The sequence below is a fragment of the Pterocles gutturalis genome, unplaced genomic scaffold, assembly GCF_000699245.1.
Source record: "Pterocles gutturalis isolate BGI_N339 unplaced genomic scaffold, ASM69924v1 scaffold12757, whole genome shotgun sequence".
NCBI lineage: Eukaryota > Metazoa > Chordata > Aves > Pterocliformes > Pteroclidae > Pterocles > Pterocles gutturalis.
The window spans coordinates 22,044-49,732 of record NW_010115495.1 but is presented as its reverse complement, the minus strand read 5'-3'; the positions used below and the strand labels follow the sequence as shown (position 1 = coordinate 49,732).

Sequence of the window (27,689 nt, the reverse complement as noted above, 5' to 3'; positions counted from 1 at the left end):
TGCCAGCAGCTCAGTGAAGCGACACAAGTCATTGTAGAGCCAACAGCATCGCTGGGCTGCAGCCAGAGGGGCACCAGGGACAGGCAGCCAGAGGGGCAGGGGTGCTGCTCTGTTCGGTAGCTGCCTGCACTTAGACTGGTTCAAACACAACATGGAAATTCACCCTTCGGTGACCAAGTCCCTCTTTCAGAGGTGTCCAAGTGACTAGGCAGAAAAGTCCCATTGGTTTTCAGTTTTAAAGACAGAGATAACAAAATCTTTAAAAACATGGACTTACATGCAGAAAGAAATTTAGGGGGTGCTGTGAGATCGAGAGAGCAAGAGCCTGCAAACCCTTCGTAGATGGGGCTGCAGGGCACAGGATTGCAAGGGGGGAGGACTAGCCACGTCTTCAGCCACTTTGCAGCCTCAGCCTGCAGAGACAACACAGCCACAGAGATGCATTTTCTATATTTATTGCATGCAGAAGAGTGACCTGACGGGAAAACACTGTGGCTCTCCCCACTTTCTGGGCATAACCACGTTGAACCTACTGCCAGTGGAGTTTTCGCAATCAACCCCCCTTTGCTGTCACAGCAGCAGCCGGGGGACTGTGGAGACCCCTGTGCCAGCCCCTTACACGCTCACGATCACACCTTCTTCCTCGCACGGCCAAGCTGCGTTGGGAAGCAGAGATAGCGAAGATACAAGAGTATGCAGCCCTAAATGCTAGATGCTCCGTTCCTGCGATCGCTGCTGCCTCGTGGGGTGAGGTGTTTTGAAGGGATGAGCTCCTGAAGGACCCGGGTCCAGTGCACGCCTGAACCCATTCAGTGCCTGAACCGCGAGAGCCTGGGGGAGCGGCTGCCCTGGTGGTACCGCTGGTACCCCTCCGAGGTGGCTGGGAGCAGCAGGAGGCTGCTCAGAGAATCCTTCTGGCAGAGGGCCATGGCCTCTTTGTAATTGATCTTCTCTTTAGTGACAGGGTCAATGAGATCCTTTTCATAGTTAGACTCATCCTGGAGCCTGTTGGCCAGGTCGCCTGTTATCATCCCTGTCTGGGCAGCTTCCAGCACAGGGATGCGACCAGTTTTCTTGGGATCAATGAGCCCTCCGGTTAGATGCTGGACCTCCAGGTAGGGGAAAGCGCTCTCCTTGGTCATCCAACCCTTCTGAACTGCTTCCCCCACAGACAGCCTTCGCTTGGTCACTGGGTCCTCAATCCCCGTGAAAGCTTTCTGGGCATTGAGTAGTCTCTGCATGTAGGTTCTGTCAATCAGCCCCCTTTCAACTGCCTTGTGGACTGAGAGGCGGTCCCGAGAAATAAGGTCTATGATACCCCCTGTGGCAGCCTGGGCTTCCAGGAGCTTCTGAGCTGTCATGGGATCAAGCAGCTTCTTTGCAACAGCGGTCTTGATGTTGTACTTGGTGTCAGTGGTGGTGTCGTACACACCAGCGATGGGGGATGTATCGTCACAGAAGCCCTTCTGCGAGGCTGAGGGGAAAAAGCTTGGGGGTTGGTGGGTGGTGGGTGAGGAGAGAGGGGATTTGGAGATGATGGAGCCAATAGAGAGGGATGGGGGAGGCTTGGATTCCCCCGCCACCAGCAAGGCAAATTCGGAGATGGGAATCTTGCCATCCCGGTACAGCTGGTATTCCTCCTTTGTGATCCTCCTCAGCCTTAGTGCATCATCGATGGAGTACTGCTTCCCACTTTTCTTGTCAAGGAGAACCGAGATTTCCCCATTTGGCCCCAAGGTGGTGACTTCCTCCCAGTCGCACTCCAGCTCTTGCAGTTGGATGTACTGGCCCCTGTCTATGATACCTCTCTTATAGGCCTCATAGGGGGACATATCTTTCCCTGTCTCAGGGTCCAATATAGAGATCTTGGTGGAGAGGTTCGTCTCTCTCATCTGGGTCTCATGATTGATTTCCTCCCGGTTGACCCTTGACTGGAGATCTCGGATTAACCTCTCCTTGTTGTAGATCTGGTCCTTCTCCCTAAGGATGTCTGCCTCCAGCAGGGAGAACTCATGTTCCAGCTGCTTCTTCTTCTGTCTGTCATTCTCAGTCCGTTGGTTGAGCAGTTTGGACTCCTCCTGAAGGAAGAGGACTTTCTGCTGCTTCTGCCTCTCCAGCTCCCGCAGTTCACTCTCCAAGTTGGCTCTCTCCTGGATGGCCAGGTTCCTGGCTTTCTGCAACTCCGTCTCTTCTCGAGCCCACATCCTCTTCATGCCTTCAGCTCTCTCAATCTTCTCCCTGAGCCGCCGTACCTCCTCTTCTGCCTTTTGCTTGGCTCCTCTCTCCCTGTTCAGCAGCTCCCAGACACGTGCACGTTCACTCTCCAGCGCTCTGTCCTTTTCCACTCTAATCACCTCCTTGTAGATGGTCTTCTCCTGGGATTTTGTTTTCTGCAGGACATCAACTTGCATCTGCAGGTTCTTGCATTCTCTCTGCAAGTTCAGCACCTCCATCTTCTCACGGTCCAGCTCCAAGCGCAGGTTGCTGGCAGACTGTTCGAGGACTGGATCCTTCTCCAACTTGACCACTTCTTCCATAATGATCTTTTCTTGCACTGGGGCTGGGCTTTCCTCCAGCTCCTTTATTCTCAAAGTGATTTGTCTCATCTCCTTCTCCAGTGCAAGCCTCTTGCTTCGATCCTCCTGAAAGTTGAGCAACTTCTCTTGCTCTTCCACCAGCGCACGAACCTGCTGCACGTCACGTTCCAGACGACGCCTGTTGCTCACCTGCTCATCCAGACTCCGGCTCAGCCTGTTGTGCTCATCTCGGAGCTTTGGATCCTTTTGAGTCAGTATCACCTCTTGAACAACTACCTTTTCCTCTGGCTTTCGCCTCTCCAGTAGCATGTATTTATTCTGCAAGTCATAGATTGCATCCTCTGCAGCTCTCCTCTTTTGAGACATGTTACGCACCTCTTGACGGAGGCGATCAGCTTCTTTTTCCAAGAGTGGATCATTCTCATATCGGATGACTTCTTTATTGACCAGCTTGATTTCCACCTTGGATCTCTCCCTCTTCCATTCATCCCTTTCACCCTGCAGCCTAATGAGCTGCTCTTGGGTCCTGCCATTGGTGTTCACAAGTTCATTGAGCTGTTGTTTCAGCCTGTCAATTTCTCTAAGAATCTCTGGACTCTTCTCATGTTTTACCACCTCCTCTGTAACCTCCTTAAGCTCCACCACTGGTTTCTGTGACCTGAGGACATTGAGCTCTGCTAAGGCCTCTTCCACTTCACTGTCAATCTTTGTCCTTTTCAGAGTAACTTCCTGCAGCTCCCTTTTCAGGTGTGCAATTTGCCGCTCCGTTTCAGGATCCACCAGGAAAATCTCGTTGACCCTCTCTTTAACCTCTACCCTTGGTTTTTGCTTCTCTGCAATACTGTACTGGCTCTGCAGCTCTCCCAGCTCACCTGCAAGCATCAAGTTCTTGTTCTTTTCTTCTTCAATCAGAGTTTTAAGCTTGGAAGACTCTCTCAATAACTCTGGGTCCTGCTCTACCTGCTTCACCTCCTTAACAATAATTTTGGGTTCTGCCGTTTCAATTAGTCTTTCCACCTCCTCAATCTTGTTCTTCACTTTCACTATTGCTTCTTCTGCAGACTTCCTCTTGAAGGATTCCTCGTCAATTTGCAGCTGCAGAGTCCTAACAGACTTCAGCATTTCTGGGTTTTTCTCCAGTTTGATCAGCTCCTTCACCACCACTTTCTCTCGGATATTGGGCTGCTTTCGCTCCAGCACGTGCAGCTCTCTCTTACACTGCTCGAGTTCAGAAGCAGCAGCCAAGCTTTCCTCCTGGAGACGTTTGATCTCCTGACGAAGACTGGCTGCTTGGCTATCCAGGCTTGGATCTTTCTCAATTTTTGTGATCTCTTTGGTGAGGAGCTGGGCAGGAATGACTTTCTTCTCACTCTCCATCTGGGCAAGCTTCCGGCTCATCATATCAATGTCTTCTTGCAGGCTCTGCCTCTTTTTGCCTTCCTCTTCAATCTGCTGTGCCATCTTAGACAGGTTGCTCTCCACCTGGGGGTCTCTGTAGTATTCTATCACCTCCTTTTCTTCCACTCTTTCAACAGGTTTCTGAGTCTTCAACATCAGCAGCTTGTTTCTGTGTTCCTCCAGGTCCTCTTCAATCTTGGCCACTTTCCTCCTTTCCTCCTCCAGCTGTGATTTCAACCCCTCAGATTCCCTGCTTGTCGTGGCTTTATTCTCAGATTGCTGGGTTTGCTCGTGTACAGCTTCAATGTCCTCATGCACTTCCTTCTGCAAGGGAAAACCAAGAAAGAATTTTTTTAAAAAAACAAAGGCAGGGAAACCGAGTCACTCTTTGAATCTGTCACAGAGACCTTTTCCACAACAAGGCACGGAGGGAGACAGGACTGCTACAGAACCCCAGGGAGCCTCCAAAACAGGCTGCTTGTAAATGGCAGACAAGGACACATGCACACTGTCTCCAGCAACCGACTTCGTGTGTCTGTCCCTTGTCAGGGAGGTGCTGCTGCAGCCCACAGAGGTCCTGCCTCAAGGTATCTGGAGCAGAGGGAGGGTGACGTGGCCAGTCCCTGCTACACAGCTGGTTCATGGCAGCACCACAGAGCACCCCAGTTTGATCTCTTGTCCTTCCTGAACACCCCGAAAGTCATCCTGGCCGGTGACCTTTCCTACAGGTGAATCAAGCCCTAGAAAGGCATCAAAGTCCTATTGCTTTGATGTGTTTCCAGAAGGTTGTGAGCACTAGATTCCAGCCACAGCCAGATCTAGGATTCTTACTCTGTGAATGTTGATCAGTTATAGCTGAGAACAGGACTTAAGAGCCCTAATTCAAATCTTTTTTCCTAGCATAAACCACAGCTTCAGCAGACAGTTGAGAGCCCACAGAGGTGATGAATGGCACAACCTAAGACCAGTGTCGGTGAAAATGTGGTTCCTTGTGGCCTTTTTCTCACACTGGTTTCCATTCCTGTCCTTCCTCATGCCCAGATGTGAAGACTTGGGAAGGGGGGTGGATCCCCAGGTTGTGCAGACTGCTGATAACTTTGGAAAGATCATTTCAAACCCCAATCTAGAGTACCCCAATTGTGTCATGAGCTGTTAGCCGGTACCTTCTCAACAACCTTCTTGGCAAACTCCAGCCGGCTGAGCTGCTGTTTATTTTCTGCTGCCAGCTCCATGTAGAGCTTGGTTACATCATTTTCCTGAAAAAGAAACAGTGGTGAGAGCCTTGTCCCCGTCACCCTGACACAGCTCTCTTGGGTGGCACACCCTCCCACCTCTCCTTTCACCGGTGTCCTGGGTTAAGCTGAGACAGAGTTAACCTTCAGAATAGCTAGCAAGAGGCTGTGTTTTGTATTTGTGCTAAGAGCATCATCAGCAACCTCAACCAAGGGTACCCAACACAGCCCTAATTCTGGATCTCACGTGCTGCTTTGTCCCACAGACAGAGAGATCACTGATAACATTTGTCCTTGGGATTAGGACCGTGATCAGCTGTGGCTGTAAGAGCGGATTCAGGCTTTGCAGAGTAGATGGGGCTTGGGTGAGGAGCATGGGTAAGGAGATAGTGGTTTCCATGCCTTCATCTTAACATTTTACCTGGGCCTGGATGCTTTCTTGTAGGGGGGTCACACGCAACCTCTTTGCAGCAACGTCGGTCAGTGTAGGGTCCAGAGAAGAGCTGTATTTGCCAGCTTGGAGTTCATAGTCCTGTTCAGAGCAGAAACAGAAGAATCAGTTGAGATCTCTCAGGGGAGATGCTAAGGGAGTGCTACATGGGAAAACCAAACCATACATTGAGAGTGGACTGCACGTTCTGGGATAGTCTGACCACTGCGTTCTTCTCGGGCTCCTTGCTTTTGATTTCCTCCACCAGCCTCTGCAGGAGACACACACAATGTTATGGACAGGCTGAAATACAGCAACCCAGTAATACCCTTGCAGCCAAGGGCAGTAGCTCAGCCAAGTACTGAAGGGAATGGTGGGAACAGGGGGACATTTAGGAAGATTCTCTGGGGCTTTAGAGCATCTCAGCAGCCTTCTCACTTGCCCAGGACCTGCCACACTGATTTATCATGTACAAGACAAATACCAGCCAACACAGAGACCTCCACATCTCATCACCTGAGCTAGTCAGCTTAGGAACTGCTCAAGGAGAGAAAGATGCAGGAACCAGACACATCATCTCAGTCCAAGGTGCAATCTTTCAAGATCTGGATGCATCCTCTCCATAGGAGAGAAAGATGCAGGAACCAGACACATTATCTCAGTCCAAGGTGCAACCTTTCAGGATCTGGATGTATCCTCTCCACGGAGAGGATATCAGCTTGGGGGTGACAAGCACAGATGAGGACACTAGGGTGCAGATGAACACCACTGGGCAAGATGCATCATCTGGGACTGCAATCCATTGCCTCCCTGTTCTAGTTCATTCCGTGACGGGTGGTGCACACAACAAGGACCTGGTTGATACTATTTTGCATACTGTTCACAAGAAAATTCTCCCATCCTGTAACGTCATCCTGATGATGACGACAGCCCTGAACACACCTTCTGTGCCTGCAGCTTGTAATTGATCTGGCTTGGCCCATCGGTGGTCTTCACTTGGTGCTTGGGTAGGTTATTCATCCAGAACATCAGGTTCTCATTGGAGTTTTGGAACTGCTGGTAGGTGAGGCTGATATTTCTGAGGGTCTTCTCTCTGCACAGCACAAAGGTGAACAGAAATGTTCAGGGCTAGGGAAAAGAATCATGTGCAAGTTCCTAAAAAGACGCTATGGTGAAAATGTCACCACAACAAACACCAAGATAACAAAAACGAGGGGCTGACAACTGGTCCCTGAGTGGGGAGTACAGCTCTGTGCACACCAGATTTCCTACTGCAGCATAAACACAGCTTGGGGGATGAGAGAAGGAAAAAGGCAGGCAACCAGCAGCAATGCCTGCAAGAAGTGTTAAGCACCAGGGTCTCTCTGGGGAGGGTCACTGGGCCAGGCAGGGGCCAGCAGTCAGCTCCTTCACACTGCCTTCTGGCAGCTGTCTGGAAGCTCAAAGCCTGTGCTGCGCATCGGAGGGTGGCAACTGCACAGCAGGACAGAACGGTCCCCAGTGCTACAGAAGGGTGGTCAAGATCAGGGTCCTGCAACGAGGAACATGCTCCTGGGACTCTGACTAATGCTGGTCCATGCTAGCTAAGAGGAGCAGAGATGACGCCATAGTTCCTCACCGCTGATCCAGCTGGTCTGCGACGGCGTGGTAGCGGTCGTTGAGGAGCTGCACCTCCCGCTTCTGCCGGGGCAGGTCAGGGCAGTACTCCTGGAAGTTGTTCTGCACGGCACTGCAGCTGTGCTCAGCATCCTTGAGCCCCCTGTTCAGCTTCAGCACACAGTCCTCTTGGGCCACCAGCTCCCGCTTCATCTTCTGCAGGGGAGCAAGACACCTCCAGGTTTGCACCAGTGGATGTGTCGAGCAGAAACACCCTCCTTAACGCAGCTACAACTGTGCAGCGCCTGGGGCTAGTCAGGCTCTCCAAGATAGACATGCAGCGTGGAAGAGATGGAGCTGGGAAACTCATTCAGTAAGGAAACTGGAAAGCAAAGTGGGCTGGATGGTGCATAGAGCAGAAAGGAGAAGTTTTGGGGAAGGCAAAAAAGGGTCAATGTGAGTCCAGGGTGAGAGCTAATTACAGGGCAGGGAGAATGGGAGCAGGGAAGAATAGGGATGGCTGTGTGGTGGAGCAACAGAGGTTAGATGCTAAGAGGTTCGCCGTATGCCTTAGGGACCCCAAAGGCAGCCTGGGAGGGACAGAGCTTTTTGCCAGGTAGAGCGCAAGTCAGCCTGCAACACCAACATAAAGCCTTCAAGGAACAAGTCCTTAGAAAGTCTTCATTGCTGGTGCCCCGAAGTGCTCAAATGAGCAAAGTCCAGCTCTCCCCACCATTGCTACCTGAGCTCAGAGATCTCCCTTCCCTAACAAAGAACCTGATGTTCTCCTACCTGCAGATCGTTGGCCCGGTCCTGCAGGGCATTGGGGGATGCAGGAATGACGCTATCCTGAGCCAGCTTAGCCTCAAACGTACTGACGATCTTGTCTGTGTTCTCAATCTGAGTCTCCAGGTTCAGGGCAGACTTAGCCCTGGCGAAGGGAAAAATGAGATGACAAGCTTAGCTACAGAAGACCCCATTCTTCTCCTTTTCTATCTAATTTTGCAGGTCTAAGCTTATCAAACTTCTATAGTTCTTCTATAGGATGGCAGTATGCACTCACAGCTCTGCCATGCTGCCCAAAGTCAGATGTATTGCGTTTCACTGCACACAGCATAGCTGCAACACACACCCACGTGGTGGACTTCCCACAGAGGGGGATCTGACCACAGATTATATACAGGTACTCCTTCAGAGGTGCCTCTGATGATGGGTGGAAGGTTTCCAACCTGCCCTGGGCTAGATGGACCTCAACCAACACCCACACAGACCAAACACATTCTCTCTGTTTTTGTGTTGACACCTCTGTGCAAGGGCTTCCACCCCTTGTCCCCATCAGGCCTCGCCATCACCACTCACTTCTCATTGTACAGCCTGGAGAGCATATTGACATCATTGTATTTGCTCCTGAGGGCGTTCAGCGTGACAGGCAGCTGGGAAGCTGAGGTGCTGGTGGGTTTCTTGGAAAGGTAGGTCTCACACTCCTTCTGCAAGGCATCCTTGGCTGCCCCCAGGTTCTCCAGTTTCTTTGTTGTTTCCTGGCACATCAGATGGGAGCAGAGTCACTGAACACAGTCATAACAGCGCTGTTGCAAAAACGTGTCTCCCTCAGGGGCGGATTTTGCTGTGGGGCGAAGGGTGCGGTAGCCCTCTGATAAGGTGCTGGCCCTTGGGGCACAGCCCCATCCAGACCGGCTGTCTGGCAACGGCAGGGTGTGGGAAAGAGATCAGAACAGACGAAGGTGGAAGGAACCTACCTGCCTGAATCCATTCCTCTGCCAGGGCCAGATAAATACCCACAGATGAAGATGTAACACGCTGAACAACTACAGACCCAGACCTTATCCCAGAGAAAAGGAGGGGGCTCCAGGACACTGACTCTTTTCCTGTCCCCTCACATCTACTGGTCTGTACTCCCCATCAGGCGAGCCAGAGCTGGTCCTTGGGTTAATTCCCTCTCTCCTGTTGTCTTTTATGCTACAGACTTGAGCATGAAGGGTGACAGCATCCCCACAACAAGGCTGAGGATGCCCCACGATGGGTGCATGGTCCGCAGCTCTGAACCAGACCATCTTGCTGAAGAGCTGAGCCATGGGAAGGGTCTGCATCTCTCCAGGGTTTGGCCCAACCTGTCCCATTTCAAGGGCTCAAGCCAACCTGAAACCCTTGCAACTGCAGCACAGGATTCTCCTTTAAAGCACCGGCTGTCATCTCCTGTGTAATTCCTACGTCAGTTCTGTTTTGGGCCAAACTCCTGCTCCAACCCACCCGCAGCAGCACCCACCTCCTGCTGTTTGATCCTCCTGGCAAGGTCATCTGCGGGGTCGCTGTAGTTCATTGGAGACCTCACTCGGTTCAGGACCTCCTTCTCTACCTGAACCAGGTCCTTGCCAACATGATCCAGGCTACTGAGGAGCTGGTCAGCGTGGGGGTCATCCTGGACCACCGGGGGGCTCCTGGATAGAGCTGCAGTGAGACACAGCTGAGGTTAATCCTGGTTTCTCATATCCACCCCAGTCCTGGTGCACAGCCCTTTCCCCGAGCTCTCCCATACTTGGTCCCTAAAGCTCCCTCCCTCTCATGACAGCCTTGCTGCAAAGCTCTGCCCTTGGTGTTTTGCAGCTCTGAAGCACACAGGCAGAGCATCCGCAGAGCATCGTGTGCAAGGATGTGCCTACCCATGGCAAGGGCTTAGGAAAATGGTTTTAGCTCTGCCCCGGGCAGCCAGAGCTCAAGTCCAAAGGAGGCACGGAGACAGCCGTGTGCTGCCATGCAGACACATCCCTGCTCAGCTCCGCTGGGAGCTTTTGAACAACAGCTGTGGGAATAACACAGCTAGCCAGGGCTTGGGATTTAGCGGCTGCTTATTTCACAGCCCCCAGCTAGGGAAGAGAACTGTGAGGGACCCAGATCCCAAAGAAGGTTTAATTAAAGTTTCTGGACAGGCACATCCCCCTGCTACTGCTGATGGAGCTGAAGATCACTCTCAGAGGTTCCAGAAGGGCAACAGTGTAAGTGAATTGCTCAAGATCACACTGTGAGTCCTTGGCAGCTCTGTCCCATCAGCTGCTCTTTTCTGCAGAGCAGAAGGCATCCTCACGCCGACCCGCAGGTACCTCTGCCCGGGCAGGTGCTCTGCTTCCAGCCAGGGCTGGGAGCTGGGCAGGGGAGGTGCACGCGCTGGCTTTGGAGAGGGCTGGACCAGCCCGCTGACGTACCCTCCTGGCTGGGCTGGACCTGCTCCTTGTGGCTGTGTCTCAGGGTGCTCTCCACTGCCGCTCGCTTCTGCTTCACCATGCTCAGTTCCCCTTCCAGCCTGTGAGCAGAGAGGAGCAGCGTCAGCCAGCGGGACGGAAACCGCTGCGCAGAGCAAACCCGGACAGAGCCTGGCCCGGCAGCAGCTCCGTGCCTCTGCCCAGGAAGGGGTTCCCAAAGGCAGAGGCAGGCTGGGAGCCTACAGTCTGTTCAACTCAGAGATGTCCCTTAGGAAAGGGGACAGCAGCACGAGGAGCCGGTTGGTTCAGGCAGCGGGTTTCTCCCCATGGAGTCAGTGTTTCCAGCTCTCGCCAGATGCTAACAAAGCTGGGGATTTATTTCATATCGCTGCAGTGCTTTGCAGCTTCGCAGGGAGCAAGGACAGGTAGCTGCTTCTGTGGCTGGAGCCCTGGAAACACCAAGTCTCATTTGTAGGAATGGTTCCTGTTCCAATGAAATTGGGGCTGGAAGGACCAAAAAAAATCTCTGGGTGAGAAAAGATTGCTGAAGGCAGGAGGAGGGGCCCTTGAAGGACCGGGTGAGTTCACATCCCTGCTATGGGCTGCTCCAGGATCTGAAACCAGCAGGTCCCAGCTTGCCTGGCTGTTGTCAGACGAGGGTCCTCTGCAGGGCCAGGACATAGCTCCATGCAGGGCACTGAATGGTGGAAATAAACCAAAGTCAAATATTTTGCCTGTAGGAAAGGAAGCGAACACTGGGAAATGAAACCAGCTGCCAGGCATGACCTGAGAAGAGCGAGAGTTGTCCAGGCAACACCTGCAGAGCTGTTATCCAGGAGGACATTGCAAATGTTTTCTTTCTGTTCTAAAACCCATAAATCCAAAGGATTCTGTAATCTGGGGTGTGTCTAGAGGGGTACGCACTCAGGAGGAGCAGCCCAGAGAAACAACCACACCTGCGGGACTGGGGAACCGAGCTCATGGGCATGCCCAGGTAACGCTGGATCTGGGCTGTGGGCTTTCCGCAGTGCTTGAGCAGCACTGATCTATCCCAGCACCTGGGGACATAATTACAGAGGTAATGCCAAAGCTCCCTGCGCTACCGCCCCATCCTGTGGGAACCACGGGAGCTGAATGAGCAGCCAGGCAGCAAACTACACGGTGGTTCAAGGAACATTTCTCAGTCTGCAGCTGGGGCCGGCTGAGAGGAGATATCCTAGATAACTCTGTCCTGTTTGGCAAGTCCCAAGCTCCAGACTGATTCTGCAATGAATTTAGTCAAACCTATGCAAGTCACATGGCTGGGTGAGGAAATCAAGCCTGACTGCCAGAAAACTCTTTGACAGCAAGGTCCGTGCAGCGTTCAGTGCTGTCGAGGAACAGCAGGAACCTGGATGAGATATTTGGGTGCAGGGAACAATCCCTCTCCAGGAGGGATTTTGTACTAGACAGTCAAGAGGTCTGTTCCCAGCTGCTATTTCTCTGCAGTTGAGGCAGACTGGCTGGCTGTGACCCGAGAGCAAGTCTGAATGTCTCTCTGGGTCAGGGTCTCAGCTGCAGACTCACCTATTGACCTTGTCTATGGACTCAAGGTCTGGTGGAGGGATGGAGAAGCAGGCAGAAGGTGCCTCCTGGACCACACCGGTGCTGCTCTGCACCACCCACATCTCCGGGTTGCTGTTGTCCTTCAGAGTGTACTTGTCACCTCTGGTCAGCTGCACCTGGGACAAAGACACAAAACCCAGTGAAAGGCTTGGCTTTCCGGCACTGGGCTGGTTCCTCCCACCGTGAAGCCTGCATCTGGAGCAACCAAAGAAGAAGCCAGTCTCCTGCCTCTTCTGAAGGCACTGCTAGTCAGCCCTCACCTCCCCAGCGTCCCAGTCACAGAGGGTGTCCAAGGTGAGGGTCTGAGCGGGACGTGTCCGGCGCAGTTTCAGTGGGCTGATCTCTTTGCTCCTTCTCTTCAGGTCAGCGATGCTCTTCTCTGCCTGCTTCACTGCCTTCTCCTCATTCTAGACAAAGCAGAGAAGACAGTGGTTGTGACCAGGCTTGGATGAGAAGGAAGGGGACAGTCACACTACAGTGTCCATCCTTGTGTGGTCCCTGCCGGGGTGGAGGCAGGAGTTTCTCCATTCTTGACCCCTCCATGTCCCTTTTTCATTATCAATGCTCTCCTCGGTTTCCTTTGCTTACAGCAGATCTGCCCTTGAAGGCACAGCCTGAGTTAACCCCAGGTGATCCCACACTATCATATGAAATCTCCTGGAGAAGTTTTTCTTCTAAAAAATGGAACAGAGACCTGCCAAGAGGTGGCTGCATTCTAGTGTCAGAAGCTATCAGGATCCTGGCACCTCTCGGGAGCAAAATGTGTTGCATGCATGGGAAGATGCTGTGTTGAACGGGTCCCCTCCCACTCTCCCAGGCAAATGTTTCTTTCCTATCTGCATCTCGCCCCTGAGGTCAGATTTCTTTATTCCCTCCCTCATTGTTGGCTGGGGAGAGTGCTGAGGAGGTGGGAGGACCTCTCCCCGCTGCCTGGATGCCAGCAGCTCCTGCTCTCTGCACACCCTCTAATCCAAAAGTCTCCTGTTTGGGACAACACGGACCTCCTCCCTGTGCTTCTCCTTTACTCTGATGGTGACCTGGGGCCTGGCTGGGTGTCACTGATGGGGATCTGTGCCTTCCCAGGGGTCACTGCCCCATAGCATGAGCAGCCTGGACCTTCTGGGGCTACAGCGACTCAGCATCCAGAGCACGGTATTGCCATGGGCTTCTCCCTCCCCAGCACAGAGCTGGGATGTCCTGGTAGGGTTATTGACCCTCCTCTTTCCATTCCCCACTGTTATTTACTGGGGAGGTTGTGACGTTTGGTCTGCCCCTTAGGTCTGGCTAGTGCCACCAGCCCTGAAGACCTCACCTCCAGCTGAAGCAGCAGATCTGACACCACCCCAGGGCTGTCCTTGTTGAACTTGCTGTATTTGGTGTCCAGATCGGAGTTCATCTTCTTCAGGGAGCGGCTCACAGCCTCAGCATCATCCTGGAACTGGAGGCGTGGGTGGGAAAACAGTCAGTGATGGGAGGACGTTACTATCTCCAAGTCCAATGGGATCTCTCCACTCCCAGTGTCTCTCCATTCCCAACATCTCTCCTACAGCTTGTCTGGGGCTCACAAGACCCTACAGACAACCCTCAGAGTGCTTGGACAAGGGCTTTCCATCACCTGAGCCACAGGGAAATAATCCCAATTGACAGACAGGTCCCAGGTAACGACAGCGAGCAAACCCTCCCTGGCCCCTCTTCTCCAAGCCAGCACACCAAGGGGCTGATGAGGCGAGATGAGCCAGTCCTTCACTGCAGCACGAAAGGACTGGGTTTGGAGGGGTGTTTCCCCAAAATACCCCAACTAGGTGCAAGCAAAGGATCTCCCATCCTCACCCCTTTGCTGTCTCTCTTCCCAACCTGCCCACCCCAGCCCGACCCTGCAGCCCCATGGCCTGTCCTCTCCTCATTCCTTTTTACCTTCTTGTAGCTCTCCACGCTTTTCAGATGACTCTCCTGGCAAATGCAGAGATTCAGGAAATTCTGCCACTCATTCTTCAAGGCTTCCTGGTGAGCCTGTGGTGGGACAGAGCATGACCCAGTGGGCTCCAGCTAGTCCTACGTCCCCTACCACCAGTCTGCTTTCCCCAGAAGTCCCAGAGATCAGAGGAAGAGCAAAGACTGCTGTTGAGCAGAGACAAAGCTACACCTGGGCATTGCCTGATGCTGAGCCTGAGCAAGGACACTGCTTGGCAAGGACCTGGCTCATACAGAGCAGCCACATTTCTCGAGGGGTCTCAGCTCCAGTGGTGTTGGTGGCTGGGAGCCCACCTCAGCTTGATGCACAGAGACATTGGCTCTTGATGCACAGAGACATTCTTCTTCTCTTATAGGGTTTGGGAGGACCCCCCCCTTTCCATACCTGGATAGGCTTGACAGCTGGGTGCTTCAGCTCAATCATCCTGTCCCCATCATCCTGAAGATGGTTCACAACCTCCTCCTGGCTGAGCAGCTCATTGGACTTGAATTCCTGAAGGGGAAGAGAAACTTCATGACAGTGGGAGCACGCGGGGAGCACAGAGCGGTCCCTTGGGGCACCAAACTCCATGGTGCAGAGAAAACACTCCCAAAGCATAAACATCCTTGTTTGTTTGTTTTTTTAAAAAAAGAAGGGGCTGGGCAAAGCTAAAACAAATCGGACACGCTTGGGCCTCAGAAAGCATTAGGGCATTAGTTCAAAGAGCATTTTCCTAAACAATTATCCCTCTCTTCTTCCGGGTCCCAGCATACAGCAGTCACTGGGTGTTGTTCTTTGGACGTTGAGGCTGACACGACGCTTTTTTTTACCATGGACAGCCTCACCGGCAGCTCTCTAATACATGGTCCCACGTGCCAGCTCAGGGGACAGGAGGGAACGCACAAAGTGGCTCATCCTTAGCTCCAACGCAGACCCTGAGTGCCAGTTTCTGTGCCTGGCCCTGCTGGGCTGCCCTGGGAAAGCACCAGGCTGGGGGCTGGCCCTGGCTGTCTGGGAGGCTGGGGTCCCCCCTGCAAATCTCACATGCCAGGCTTGGCTGGCCTCCGACGGCCACACACGCTGCCGTCCCCTGAGAGCTCACCTCATACTCCCGACGCACGCTCTGGACATCCATCATTTGGTCACTCCAGTCCTGCTTCAGGATCCTGGTCTGCCGGTCCGTCAGGTAGCCCAGCTCCTTGGTGCAGCCCTGGAGGTGGTGGTACAGGCTGCCCAGGCTCTGCCCGCGCCAGATGGAGGTTTTCTGCCCACGCACACAGGAGAGAGACAGCGTTGGTCCCCGGGCTGAGGAGCCCCTTCCCTTTCTCCCCCCAGGACCCCGCTGCGTGGCACATCCGTAAGAGATTCCCAGGGACCCTGGGGAGACATCTGCCGCCCGCTGGCTCTTATCTGATGGGGTGCCGTTCCCTTCCCTCCTCCGCAGACAGGATCTGTCTGTCTAACCAGAGTCTCAGGTGTGGGCTGGTGCCTCGGGCAGTCAGAGCTGGCCCAGCTCTGCTGTATTTCTCACAAATGCCATTCTTCAGCATTAACCTCCATGGGCCCAGCTGGCTAAACCCAGGACCTTCTTCCCGGCCACCTCCTCTGCTTCGGCTGCTCATTTCCTCTCTGGAGCCTCAGTTCAAGCCTCAACATTTGCAATCCTGATGTGGAACAGCGCGTGGGCTGGGAGAGGGTTTCCTGCTGCCACATCTGTAAACCCTGTGCTCACAGGCAACACCAGAGGAGTTGCAACAAAGAGGAGAGACACTGATCTCACCCCCAGCACTGCCCCGAGGGCAGCGAGTGTGATCTCCATTTACACCCATCCCAAAGCAGGGAGGAAATGGGAAAGATGAGGGACACGGCTTCACTGTGCAAGAGCAGAGGTAGCTCCTGCCCTGGGCTGGGCACTCCCTGACCATCAGGGATGGCGTTACTCTGCTGTGTGACCCCATCTGTCCAGAAAACCACTGAGAAGCTTACCAGCAAATCCTTGTACTGGCTTTTTAAATCTCCCACATCCTGGGTGACAACACGGCCGAGACCAAGGTGGGGGAAAAAAAAAAAAAAAAAAAAAAAAAGCGCCATTACCAAAACATGCGGTAGATGCTGATGAGCTGATTTACGGAAGGTGCCTTAGAAACCATTCAGGAACCACCTCCCTGCCCCTGTATGGCTTAATCTGTCCAAGCTCAGGTCTCCCCATGCCCTCTGCAGAACAAGGGGAAATTCACCGTGCGGAGGCACAGGTGGGACACGCAGCCAGCCAGCGAGCAGACCCCGCCAGCTCCCGAGGGAAGCCGACAGAAACAAGGAGGGGACGGAGGGTGCCTTACCCCGCAACGGACGTTCTTGATCTGGAGGCCGTAGGCTTCAATCTCCTTCTGGAGGATGTTGTGCTCAGCTATTTGCTTTTCCAGCTCTGACATGCCGGGGCCGTACTGTCCTGCGTTGACTTGTTTCTGTGCAAAAGGAATTAGGCAGAGACTAAAGCAAAAGATTTTATCTCAGGGAGAAACCCCAGTGAGTGCTGGCAGGGCATGACAAGGTCTGGTATCCGATAGCGGTCCAGGAGGAAGGGAAGGGACTTTGTTGCTGTTGACCGTGATTGCTGTTTGTTGCCATTTCCCCAGCCGTGCACAGGGGCCAGAAAACCCAGTGTACAAACCTAAGCTGAACCAGCCGCCCTTCCCATGGTGACGTGCGTTGGATGCACACTGCTACCATCCAGCTTTTGAGGGAATCCAGGTTGACTCCAAACCAGGCACTCCACATACCCGAGACCTTGAGACGTGAAACCCTAGGATGTCCCTGAAGACATCACCTTCTCCATCCTCTCACCCCACAGGAGGGCATTTCTACCTGATCCCCCTCCGGCAGCTCTTAATCTGAAGGAGTCAATCAAGAGGGTGCTCCAGAGGGTTTTAAGAGGTGGAAGGAGGGACCTTCTCCTACCCAGAGCCATTGAGTTACTTCCACCGCTCCCAGCATCCCTGCATGATAGTGAGCACACCATGGCTGGCAGAGCCCTACAGGCAATAGCAGACATTATCTAGCCTTGTAGGAGTTAGGAGATGCATCTAAAACCAGCTGCTGTTACCATCTTTTGGTCCAGGATCCTGGCCCAGTCTACCCTGGGCCCCACATCAGGGATGTTCAGCTGCTCGTAGAGGGCCCGGTACTCTGCACACAGCTGTGTCACACGGTCATGGAGCTGCTGGATGCTGCCAAGGAGAAAAGACACACGAGTCAGCGTCAGTGTGGAAGGGGGAGAACCAAGGTGGTGTTAGTGGAGCCCAGATTTCACGCTTAAGACCCAGGCTACTTTGTTGTCCCTTTGTGCCACCAGCCTCCTTCAGCAGTGGAGGCACCTGCCCTGGTGCTCTCCATCTCCAGGGATGTCTCAGGAATTACAGTCCAGGAGGAAACAGCAGGGAGATCAGGGCTGTCCCTTCCCAGCTGGGAAACAACTCTTCCTTCCTGATTTCCACCTAGAAGGGCTGGAGAGCAAGGGGGAGCAGAGCACCAGAGGCCAAGCGAAGCTCTCCTCCCATTCCAACAGCCACCTCTGACCCTGTGCTTGCCTCAGTGAAGGTCATTCATTTTAGGAAAGGCAGAAGTAAAGGGGATTTGCCCTGGGAGTGGGGCCAAGTTTAAGCCCTGCATTTTTCTGGTACCTTTTACAAGAGCTCTCAAAGAAGAGTGGGGACTCGGGTGGTTACTCTGGCAGCAACCCTGCACACCACTATCTGTACAACATATAGGCAGAAACCCTGATTTTAAGGCTAAAGTAATGGGGAGGAGGGTGAAACTCTACCCCTCATGGCAACAACTGGAGCTCATCCTAGATCCTAGAAAGGTTCCCAATTGCTCAGAGCCCCCACCACACCAGTCCATCCATCCCCCCGCTGTACCCACTCTTTCTCTATCTCATCAGCCTGAGGGTGTTTCAGCCGCTTGGCACGGTCCACGTCCAGAAAGAGGTCCTTCAGCAGGGTCTCTGCTTCCTTCAGGTTCCTGGCGTTCTCTGGCTGGAACTCAAAAGCCTTGTTCTTCTGGTGATTGCTGGCATCCTGGAGACCAGGGATGACAGAAAAGCAAGCCTGGCTGGACAACACAGACCTCATAACGCTCTTCTTGGCCAAAGCAGAGGACCTGGATGCTCAACACACTGACCACAGAGGAACCCCAGTGCAAGGGTGCAGCCTGGGGACCGTATACCCAGCCAAGCTGTCTGCTTCAGCATCTCTCCTGCCCAGGGGACCGGTGTGGGTCAGGCTGGCTGCCTGCCTCGGGGGCTGCTGGGAGGGACAGGGCTGTGCTCCTGGAGGTGAGACAGCCTTGGCTGTGGGAAGCATGAGGCACTGAGCAGAAAGCACCGAGGGCAGAATTTAGGAGGCCCTCGTATGCAGCCCCAGGGGCCAGGAGGCTCTGCAGGATGTTCTGTTCCTCCCCAGCCTGGAGTCAGCCCCCAAACCTGCGTCAGCAAGCTGACGCACCGAGCAGACACCTGACCTGTTGTCCTAGACGCTGCATTTCCAGGCAAAGCCTTTCACCTTCCTACCACCCTCTGCCACAACTCACCTGCTTGAGTCTGGACTGTGTCTCCAGGATGTCCTTCTCCACCTGGTCGGCATTTGTCTGCATGCGGGAGATGAGAACGGCCAGCTCATTTGTTGAGGACCTGATAGAGAGAGAGCAGCAAAGCAGATGGGTGGGTGAAGGCAATTCTCACCCTCTTCATCACTGCCCAGGACCTGACACAGGAGTGGTTCTTCAGGCTTTTCCCCCACGTCCTCCTGGCCTCCAGAAAAAGAGTCTAAGCTGTGGCCAAGGGCAAGGATGCACACAAGTGGTCAATGCCTGGCTGTTGCCTTCAGCCATGGTGCGTTCAGAGCAAGCAGGTTATGGCTTTTTGCACACCGCGCAGCTCATCTGCACAACTCCTTGCTGCAGGACGCTGCAGATGCTCAAAAGTTCGTGTGGATTCAAAAAAGCAGTGAAGGAAAAAAAAATTCCCTGTAGGGTTCCCAAATGCACCAACACCATATCTGGGTTGGGAAGACCCAAAGCCACAGAGGGCTGGAGGCCAGGAGAGCACCCTGCTGAGGCACCACAATGTTCTTGCCCTGTTTGGAGGCACTTCCCTGGGTGTCTGCTCTTGTCTGCAGCTCGAGGTGGGTGAGATGGCCCTTCAACCTGACCCAGAACGGCCATCCTGTCTCGGCCATTTCAGTCGTGCTGCTTTCAGGGCTTGGAGAAAATTTTCCCAAGGCCATAGCACAACTACAGCCCTCCTCACCCCAGAGACGATTCGTCAGACCATGTCCTGTTGCCTCTCCCTTCAGTGCCATCACACAGCCGATGGGTACCATCACAGCCCTTATTCCATCACCGCTATGGTGAATGAGCGCCCCGAGCCCTGCCAAAACAGCTGGACCCAGAGCCTGCAGCAAGGCACAGGGTGGCTCCCACATCTGCAGTCCCAAAGCTCCCTGTGAACAAGGAAGCACAAGCCTCAGTGCCACCTTTGTCCTCATGTCCCGTGGCTTCTGATAGCATCTGCCCTTGGGGATGGTGCCAGCCCTACCCTCCAGGCAAGGAGAGCGCAGTGCTGCCAGGATGTGGGTGAGCAGAGGCGGGAGGGTGTGGACCGACAGCATCGTCCAGGGGCTCCAGCCCTTGGCCAGCTTCTGGTGGGACAAAGTTCAGCAGAGGCTCAGCTCAGTTACGTGCTGACGCTGGGGTCTGAGACCAGGGAGAAAGAGTTTGAACAGTGACAATGGGACATTGCACGGGGGTCAGCCTTTGGTGGAGGAAGAAGGCAGGAGAAGGGCGATGTCCCGCAGCAGAGCCGCACACCTGCCCTCCAGCCGTCTGGTTTCCTTCCTAGCCCATGAATCCAGCGATGGACCAGGGGAAGCAGTTCCCTTACTGGCTCTGTCATTGCTCCAGCTCCTCATCATGGCTCCAGCTGTTCCAGGGTTCATACCAAAGGCTAGAGCAGATGCTGGGATGTTCATTTCTTACAGCCCCAAGAGATGGTAAAGTGTGAGTGTCACGGTCACCCTGAGCCAAGCACTTGGATGCCACAGACAGAGCTCATGTTTCAAGTCAGCTCAGCCAGTGCCAAGCCCATGTCACTCCGAGGGAGGCACAGCCCCAGCATGCCTGCTCACAGCATCCTCCTGTCCCCTTTCTCCAACTCCTCCCTTGGTTTTGATTTCCCAAGAGGGTGGCGTGGGCCTGCCACGCAGCAGCTCCCGGCTCCCTCGGGAGCTTTGGGTTGGCAGCATCATCTCCCGGCTGTGCCTCAGCTTCCCTGCCTGCAAAGTGCGTGTCAGCAAAGTCAACAGGGCACTGCTGCGCTCTGGCAGTGCCCGCTTCTACAGCGTCTGATTCCAGGGATCGCAGAGCCAGAGAGCCCAAGCAGGGCATTCATCATCATCATCACATCACTGTCTGCGACAACCTGTCTTTTATATCCCATTAAACATCCCTCCTACCCCATCTGTGCCCTGTGGATGCCTTTCCTGGGGTAAACTGCAGAGCTCAGGGGGATGAGGGGTGGTCCCAACTCCCAGGAGCAGCACAGAGCCGGGACTCGGTCCCCGTGACCCTTAGCATGCAGCAGGCTGGAAGCCCCAGGAGGTCTCCCCTCCCCAGGAGGTTACACAATCTCCCACTCATCCCTGACACGCCTGGAATGAGGTGGTGTCCCATGAGCAAATACTTGAGCACCACCCAAATTTCCTGCCTGGGCTCTCCACGCAGGGAGGAGAGAGTGAGTCATGGGCTGGCTGGATCCCAGGGGACGGACAAGGTGTCCATCCCCACGTGCCGGGGAGACCACCGTCCCCCCGAGAGGTCTGGCTGAATTCAGCTCCCTCCTGGGAAGAGCATGAACGGTGTGTCCAGTCTGAGCCCTGTTGTGATGTGACCACCGCTACCTCTGTGCAGCTCCAAGAGGGGAGAAGTGAGGATCTGTCCTTCCCAGGGAGGGTAGATCCCAAATAAAATCCTGCCTATTCCTGGGGCACCCCCTTCCTGGCTGAAGGAAACACTGGGACACCCTATCTCTTGGTTCACAAGCCGGGAAACACGAATCGGATTTGCTGAGGCCAAGCCAGAACAAAACTACGGACTGAAAAGACCTCAACAACCTCCTGGTGAGAGGGGCTCAGCCTCCCCCCTCCCCACCGCACAGGGCAGGAGGATGCTGTTGCAAACAACCTCATCTCCAGGGAAGAAGCAATGCTTCCTGGAAAACATCATCTCAGCAGCAGACGGGGGGTCTTCCCTGCATGTCCTGGAGTGCAGAGCCAGGAGGTCTCTGTGCTGGCCAAGGGAGGAAGCCCGGCAGAGGAGGAGATCGAGACCCTGCAGCCGGGCTGGAAGCGGCTCTCCAGCCCCACAAGCAGCCAAACCGCTTCAGAGTCTGCGAAAGGGTTGCTTGAGGAGCACTGAAGCTGGGTAGGGGATGTCCTGGGAGGAGAGGGGTGTCTGCACACTGTGAAGCCATCTGTCCTCAGCTGGGACCCCCACCCTCGCCGCACTCCTCGGGCAAGGTAGGAGCGATGCTGAGGAACGCGTTTGGTCCATCCATGCTTAGAGAACTGTCCAAACCACCACAGACCCTCCACAGACCGTGCCGAGAGGAGCGCGAGCTTCTCCTGTCTGTGCCACCACCCATGTCTGCACAGCCTGGGGTGACGCAGATGCGTCACCGTCCTTCCTGCGGGCTGTCCCTCCTGCCCTCTCAACGAGAGCTGACCACAGCCAGGCTCCATGGGTCAGGGTGAACACGCTGACCCTCGGGCTGCAGAGAGGCAGCTCGGCACCGGGTGGGATGCGAGGAGCCAGGAGCTTGCCCTTGCTCGTGTTGGGCATCCCTTGGCCTCCTGGGGCTGAGGTCCTCCAGCTGCAGCCCCAGGCTGGCCAAGGACAAGGCTCGGCAGAGCTCCTCCTGCTCCAGAGCCAGGGCAGGCCTCCTCCCCAGGGCTATCTCATGCCTAGAAGAGGCACAGCACTGTTATTATCATTATTAATTGGCTCATTTCTCATACCACTTTCTGCCTCCTGGACAGTCCAACTGCACCCCAGGGACGGTGTCTCCTGGCAGGAGCAGGACTGTCCCCTGCTCCCAGTCACTCCTGCCAGCGCACGTTTGGGCAGGTCCACCACCCACCTGCTTCAGTCCCCGACCCCCTCTGTCCCTTCCTTCCAGGGGACTTTGCTTTATGGCTGCAAGGCAGACCCCAAAGCTTGGTCTGTTCTCCCTGACATGCAAAGTCCTGGCACGCTCTCATCTGCCAGCCTAAGCTGTTCACAGCAGACCACCAACGACCCCCACCAGGGATTAGCCCCCTAAGCCCATGCCTGTCCCCCCGGGGATCACGCTGCTCTAAACTGATGGGGGAGAAGCAGAAGGAAGTGGAGGCAAAAGCAGCAATCCCAGGAGACGATTAAACCAGGAGATGACTTGCCATCCACCTCCAAAACCACCCACAGCCTTTGTCAAGATCGCACCCAGGCAGCCAGTCCAGCCAGCCAGATCTGATTCAATTCCACCTTCCTGTGAATTTTCCCTTTCAGCCCCGCAGCGTGCCTCTTCCTAGAGCAGTGCACAGCAAGGATGCTCCTCGGGGACCAACCTGCGCTTGCTCCTGCCTGCCTGGGTTGCATCCACCAAGGGGAGACAGCAAAGTGCCCTGTGAGCTGGAATGTTCAACACATGGCCCCAAGGACCAAGACGAGGCACTTCTCTTAGGGGTCCACACCAGCAATGGCACCCGCTAACCGTGAACCCCCAGAGGCAGGGAGCCTCAACTTCTGCCAAGGTTCTGGCCTTGGGGCCACCAAGAGCAGCTATGGGCCACCAACATTTTCTTGGGGCCATCTGCAGAGCATGTGCTGGTGATTACTCCCACAACAACTCATTCACCTTCATTTTCTCAGCTAATATGGGTGCTGACCAAGCCCCGGGCCATGGCCAAATGAATTAAGCCTTTGATGGTTGGTGCCTCCTAAAACAAGCACAACTAGCTGGGTAATTGCCGTGCTTCTGGCTCCAGCCTCCATCCTGCACAGGGAAGAGGAGCAAGGTCTCACTGGGATGCAACTCCAGTTGTCCTGAGAGGCTCATGCTGGGGAAGAACCTGGCCCCAACCCTCCTGCGGCACCGCTGGGTCCACAGCGAGCTGTCCCGGGAAGCCCCTTGAGAAATCCCCAGCCCAGGTTTGGAAACCAGCTGGGGAGGTGGAGAGATTGCATTAGCAAGAGTGAAAACAGCGGCTGACACAGCTCCAGGGCTGCTGGGGAGATGTCTCACTGCAGCCAGGTTCCCACAAAGGCTTGGGGTTCAGAGAGCCCCCAGATCTGTCTTTGAGATGAGTTTGTGAGAGCTCAGCTCCACCGAGGCAGAAGCTCCCTGAGGCAGCGGTCCAGCTCCCGACATCCGCACGGGGAAGCCTCAGCCTTTGTGGGGGCCACCTTCTCCCCAGGTCCCGCTGCCCTGCCCAGCAGCACCAGGCCACCACCTTCCTCGGTGGGTCCCCATGAGCGGCACCGGCGGGTGCCAGCACCCTGTCATGCCCACCCGGGCATCTGTGCACACACATCCCGGGATGCTGCTGCTGCAGTCCACCAATGCTACGAAATGCAAAATTGCTGAGGAAGGTGGAAAATAACCCTGAGTTGACAACTGCAGCTGGAGGGAGGATGAGTGCTCCTGCTGCAGGACCATGCCTGCCCAGAGGACACCCCGCTCCCATCCCGGTCCCACCACACATCTCACTCCCCAGAGCTTCAGGAATCTCTTCGGAGGGGACATGGCTGTCAGATCCTTTGGGTGCTGCCTCAGACAGGCCTGAGAGAGGCAACCTCAGCTATTTCACCTGCAGGGACCCAGCCTGTCACCAGGACGGATTAGAGCTGTCACCAGCAAACCCACTCCTCACCCATCTTCATCACCTGCGCAGCACCAAACTGAGCATCCTGCTGCCGGGATCCCAGCATCCCACCAACCTCACACAACCAGCGTGTCCTGGGATCTCAAATCCAGGCTGGTATCTGCTTCCCTACCAAGCAGATCTTGCTCCACCCAAGCAGAAAGGCTGCATTTATTCTCCCTACTCCTACCTGCCCAAATGGGGCTTTGCACCTCCCTGCTCAGCTAACACAGCGCTGCGCACATCCTCGGGCACTGCCTGCCCCCGGCACTGCACAGGTGCTTCTGGGCTGGAGCACAAACCCACCCAAGACAAGGACAGCAGCTGGGGCAGGACGCTTTGGCACCAGCTCCCAGTGAGCCCAACTTCCCAGGTGCTCCACAAAGAGGGATGGTTCTTAGAGGGGCTTAGGAGACATCAAACACTCTCCCCTCATCTTCCCCCAGGGTCCCCAGGACAGCTCAGAGAGAGGAGAGTCACACTTACTTGCTAGGCTTGACGGGGGAACCTCTGCTGGGGGAACTTCTGCTCGGGGAGCCTTTGCCTACCCCCTTGAACATGTTGGCGAGGTCCCAGCTGGTCTCCTGGAGTCTGCAGAGTGGTTGTGGGCGCTGGCTCTCTGCTCCGGTCTGTCGGGATGGAATGACAAGACTCAGCGAGGGAAGGTCGGCGGCGTGCTAAAGAGCAGTTTCTGGGAGGCTCCTCCCCAAAGGCAGGTGAGCAGCAGCAGAGATGGAGGCACATATGAAAAAATTACTCGAAAAACCAGTTTGGGGTGGAAAGAGCAGAGCCCCAGAAGGAGAACGGGAGGAACAGCCTCGCCCTGGCTCAGAGACTGCTTTGGCACAGGCAGGTACAACCATGCTGCGGTTTCCCAGCGGAGGGGCACAGAGCACGGCCTTTGCAGGGAGGAAAAGTCTGCAAACGCCAGTTGGAGGGAGTGCGCTGCGATTACTGACACATCTGAAAGCATCCTCCTGCATTAGCTGTTTAAAGCGCTAGAGAAGCAGCAGAAGCCCTATGGACGAAGCCAACCAAGAGTTTTCCAAGGCAGCAGCAGCAGTTTGGGAACCACCAGTTTGCAGAACATGATGTCATTTTGCAGTTCAGTACATTTTTGGCCCAGGTTCAGCACAAGTTGGCCCTGACTCCCAGCAAACCACTGAGGCTCATGGCAGAACGAGGATCAGCAGCTCCAGCAGCTCCAGCATCCCCCCTCAGCCAGCAGGATTCAGGCTCTGGGACAAACTTGGGTACCAAAGCCCCAAAGACTTGGGTCTGAGGCACACACTCTGGCTACCCAAGACCTTACAGCAGGCTTTGCCTCTGGGCAGATCATTCCCCTGTGGAGCAAAGGTTCAGAGTCCCAGATGGTTTCCAGTACAGCCCAACAACACCCTGGGATCTCCGTGGCTCCTGGAGATGCCCATCCAGGCTACGCTGCACAGTGGGGCTGCCCAGGCCCACAGCTCTCCTAACCCACAGCAAGGGCTGCCTGCTGTCTACATCCTCCTGGTTTGAGATAAAGCAAAGTTCAAAGTTTTCCACAAACCAGGAACCCTGTGTTTCAGGCTGACCCAGCACGGATTCTGCAGCGACATGGGGTCCTTATCCAGTGCAGGACCAGGGAGGGAGGGCAGAGGATGGAGGAGGAAGGGGACAGGAGCGGATGGGGACCACAGACCCCTTGTAAGCACCAGCTACCCGTCACACTGACATGGGTTTGTGGCTTTCTTCTCTGTTTCCTGTATCCCAAGGACAACCCGAGGCCAGAGGCAAAAGCCTGGGATCCATTGTCCCTTTCTGGGTGACCTCTTGGTCCTCTTTAAACTGTCACACAACAAATCATGCTTATCTCGGGAGAGAGGGAAGGAACACATGGGACAAGGCTCCTTTGCAAGGGGATTGCTTTCCACTATGGTTTTTCTCTTCTACGAGCTGCAGAGCCCTACCTGTCCATGGAGGTATCATGGCTTGGGCCCTGCTTCTCACACCAGGATCTCAGAAGCGTGACGACAGGAGGTTCTCTCAGCTCAAAGCACTGGGAGGCAGCTGGGGTGGACCTACGGAGGGGTGACCTCCCCTCCAAAGGGGGCAGGAATTAACGGAGAGCTGCTTCAAGGCCTGTCTCTGCTGTGGGGAGGTCTATAGACAGGGTGCAAAGCGGTTGCTGAGACATCACCCCTTTGCCATTAACATCCCCTTGACCAGTGACAGACATGATGCTCATTGACCGGAGCTGCTGGAGGGCTCCAGGGAGGAGGAACCCGCGCAGCTCATCCCCTGCAGCCCCCAGGGCCGGGCACTGCTGCATTCGCATTCGAAGGCTTCAACAAGCTGAAGCCTCGCCAGGGACAGGAGTTGAGAGCAGGTAAGACCAAGCAGACCTCAGTTTGTACCCACGCAGGACGGGAGCACGCAGGAGCCCTCTCTGCAGGGCTGCTTGCACAAGGCAGGAGGGGATCGATCCCCTCGGAATTCAAAGGAAACTAAATTGGACAAGATTGACCGGCTGCAATCCCCCGGAGGACAGCGTGCTCACACGTGGAGCAAGTACTAAGAATGAACATAAAAACCAAACCCGGCACATACCAACCCACACCCCCCAGACAAGCTGCTTCCCGAGCCATCTGCCAGCCCGCAGCCTGCTGCAGCTCCTCACCTGCACAGCTTCAGACCGCACCTTCCTCTCCTCTGTTTAACCAGACAGAGGTGTGATCCTTGCCCTGGCCAAGTCCCCACCTGGCAAGGATCCCTCGGAAAGACAGAGTGTTTTGAAAGCGAACACCCTTTGATCTCACCCCTGCGCACACGCAGACGCGCGCTGGGAGGCAGCGGCTGCCAGCCTCCGAGCCGTACGCGGATGGGACAGATAAACACGGGACTAATCTCAGGGCTGCTGCACGAAGCAGCGATGTTGGCAGAGGAGCACCCGTCCCTCACAGACACCAGCTGAGAGCCGGGCCAGATCCTGCCTGGTTTTGAGCCCTGGTCCAGGAGCAATGCTCAGCATCCAGCCTTCCTCTTCCTCGCTCAAGCAGTGGTGGGAGCAGAGGCAGAGCCACCCTGTCCCGCACAGAGCCCACGCGAGGGGCAGCTCTTGGCACCCACTTGCCTGCCAGGACAGCAGGGCTCGCCCAGCCCTCGGCAGAGCCCCAAGGGGTCCATCACCATCCCAGCCTCAGGAAAGAAGAGCAGTGGGGGAAGCTGGAGCTAGAGCCAAAGAGGGCTCCGGGGCGCAGGTCTCACCAGCCCAGTGTCCCCGCCACCACATCCAGCCCCGAACAAGTTTCTGCTGCTGCCCAGTGCCCACTGCGAGGGGAGGGATGCTCTGCCTGCTGCCCACCCAGCCTCCCCCTCGCTGCGACAGCCGCCACAACATGAGCAGATGAAGGGGACGGTGCTGGAAGAATCCTTGGAGGAACACTTACGATGGGCGCTGCTCGCTTCAGCCCAGGTCACCTGCAGATCCTCAGCGGGCTTTGTTCAGACCAGCCCCAGCCGTGCCAGGGCAGAGGACGATGGTTAACCCAGGCCCTGCAAGAAGCAACAGGCAAGGAGACCAGTTCCACCAGTTCTCCAGCACAGCCACCCACCAGCTGTGCCTGGCACCTGGACCTGAGCCCAGGCACCCTGGGCAGGGCTGCTCTGCCGCGTCCTTGCTCCTCCGCAGCTGGGAGCCCAAAGCTCAGGTCTCCAAGAAGACCATCCAAAACAGCATTACCAAGGGGCGCCCACCTCCCGGCCACCCCCCGGCCCCGGGCAGGCAGCA

At 55.2% G+C, this 27,689-nt stretch overlaps 1 protein-coding gene across 1 annotated transcript; it reads right to left on the bottom strand.

Annotated features, from left to right (window-relative positions):
• Positions 1-809: 809 nt before the first annotated feature.
• EVPL (envoplakin) lies at positions 810-24,477 on the bottom strand. The gene is made up of 22 exons (XM_010075203.1): positions 24,404-24,477; positions 18,552-18,651; positions 17,886-18,040; positions 17,068-17,191; positions 16,304-16,429; positions 15,951-15,989; positions 15,067-15,228; positions 14,370-14,477; positions 13,928-14,023; positions 13,326-13,451; positions 12,274-12,420; positions 11,975-12,129; positions 10,412-10,509; positions 9,478-9,659; positions 8,553-8,731; positions 7,986-8,124; positions 7,216-7,409; positions 6,540-6,690; positions 5,785-5,868; positions 5,589-5,699; positions 5,099-5,191; positions 810-4,259 (listed from the first exon to the last, which is right to left on the bottom strand). The coding sequence occupies exons 1-22, from the start codon at positions 24,475-24,477 to the stop codon at positions 810-812; spliced, it is 6,093 nt and encodes a 2,030-aa protein (XP_010073505.1).
• Positions 24,478-27,689: the final 3,212 nt, after the last annotated feature.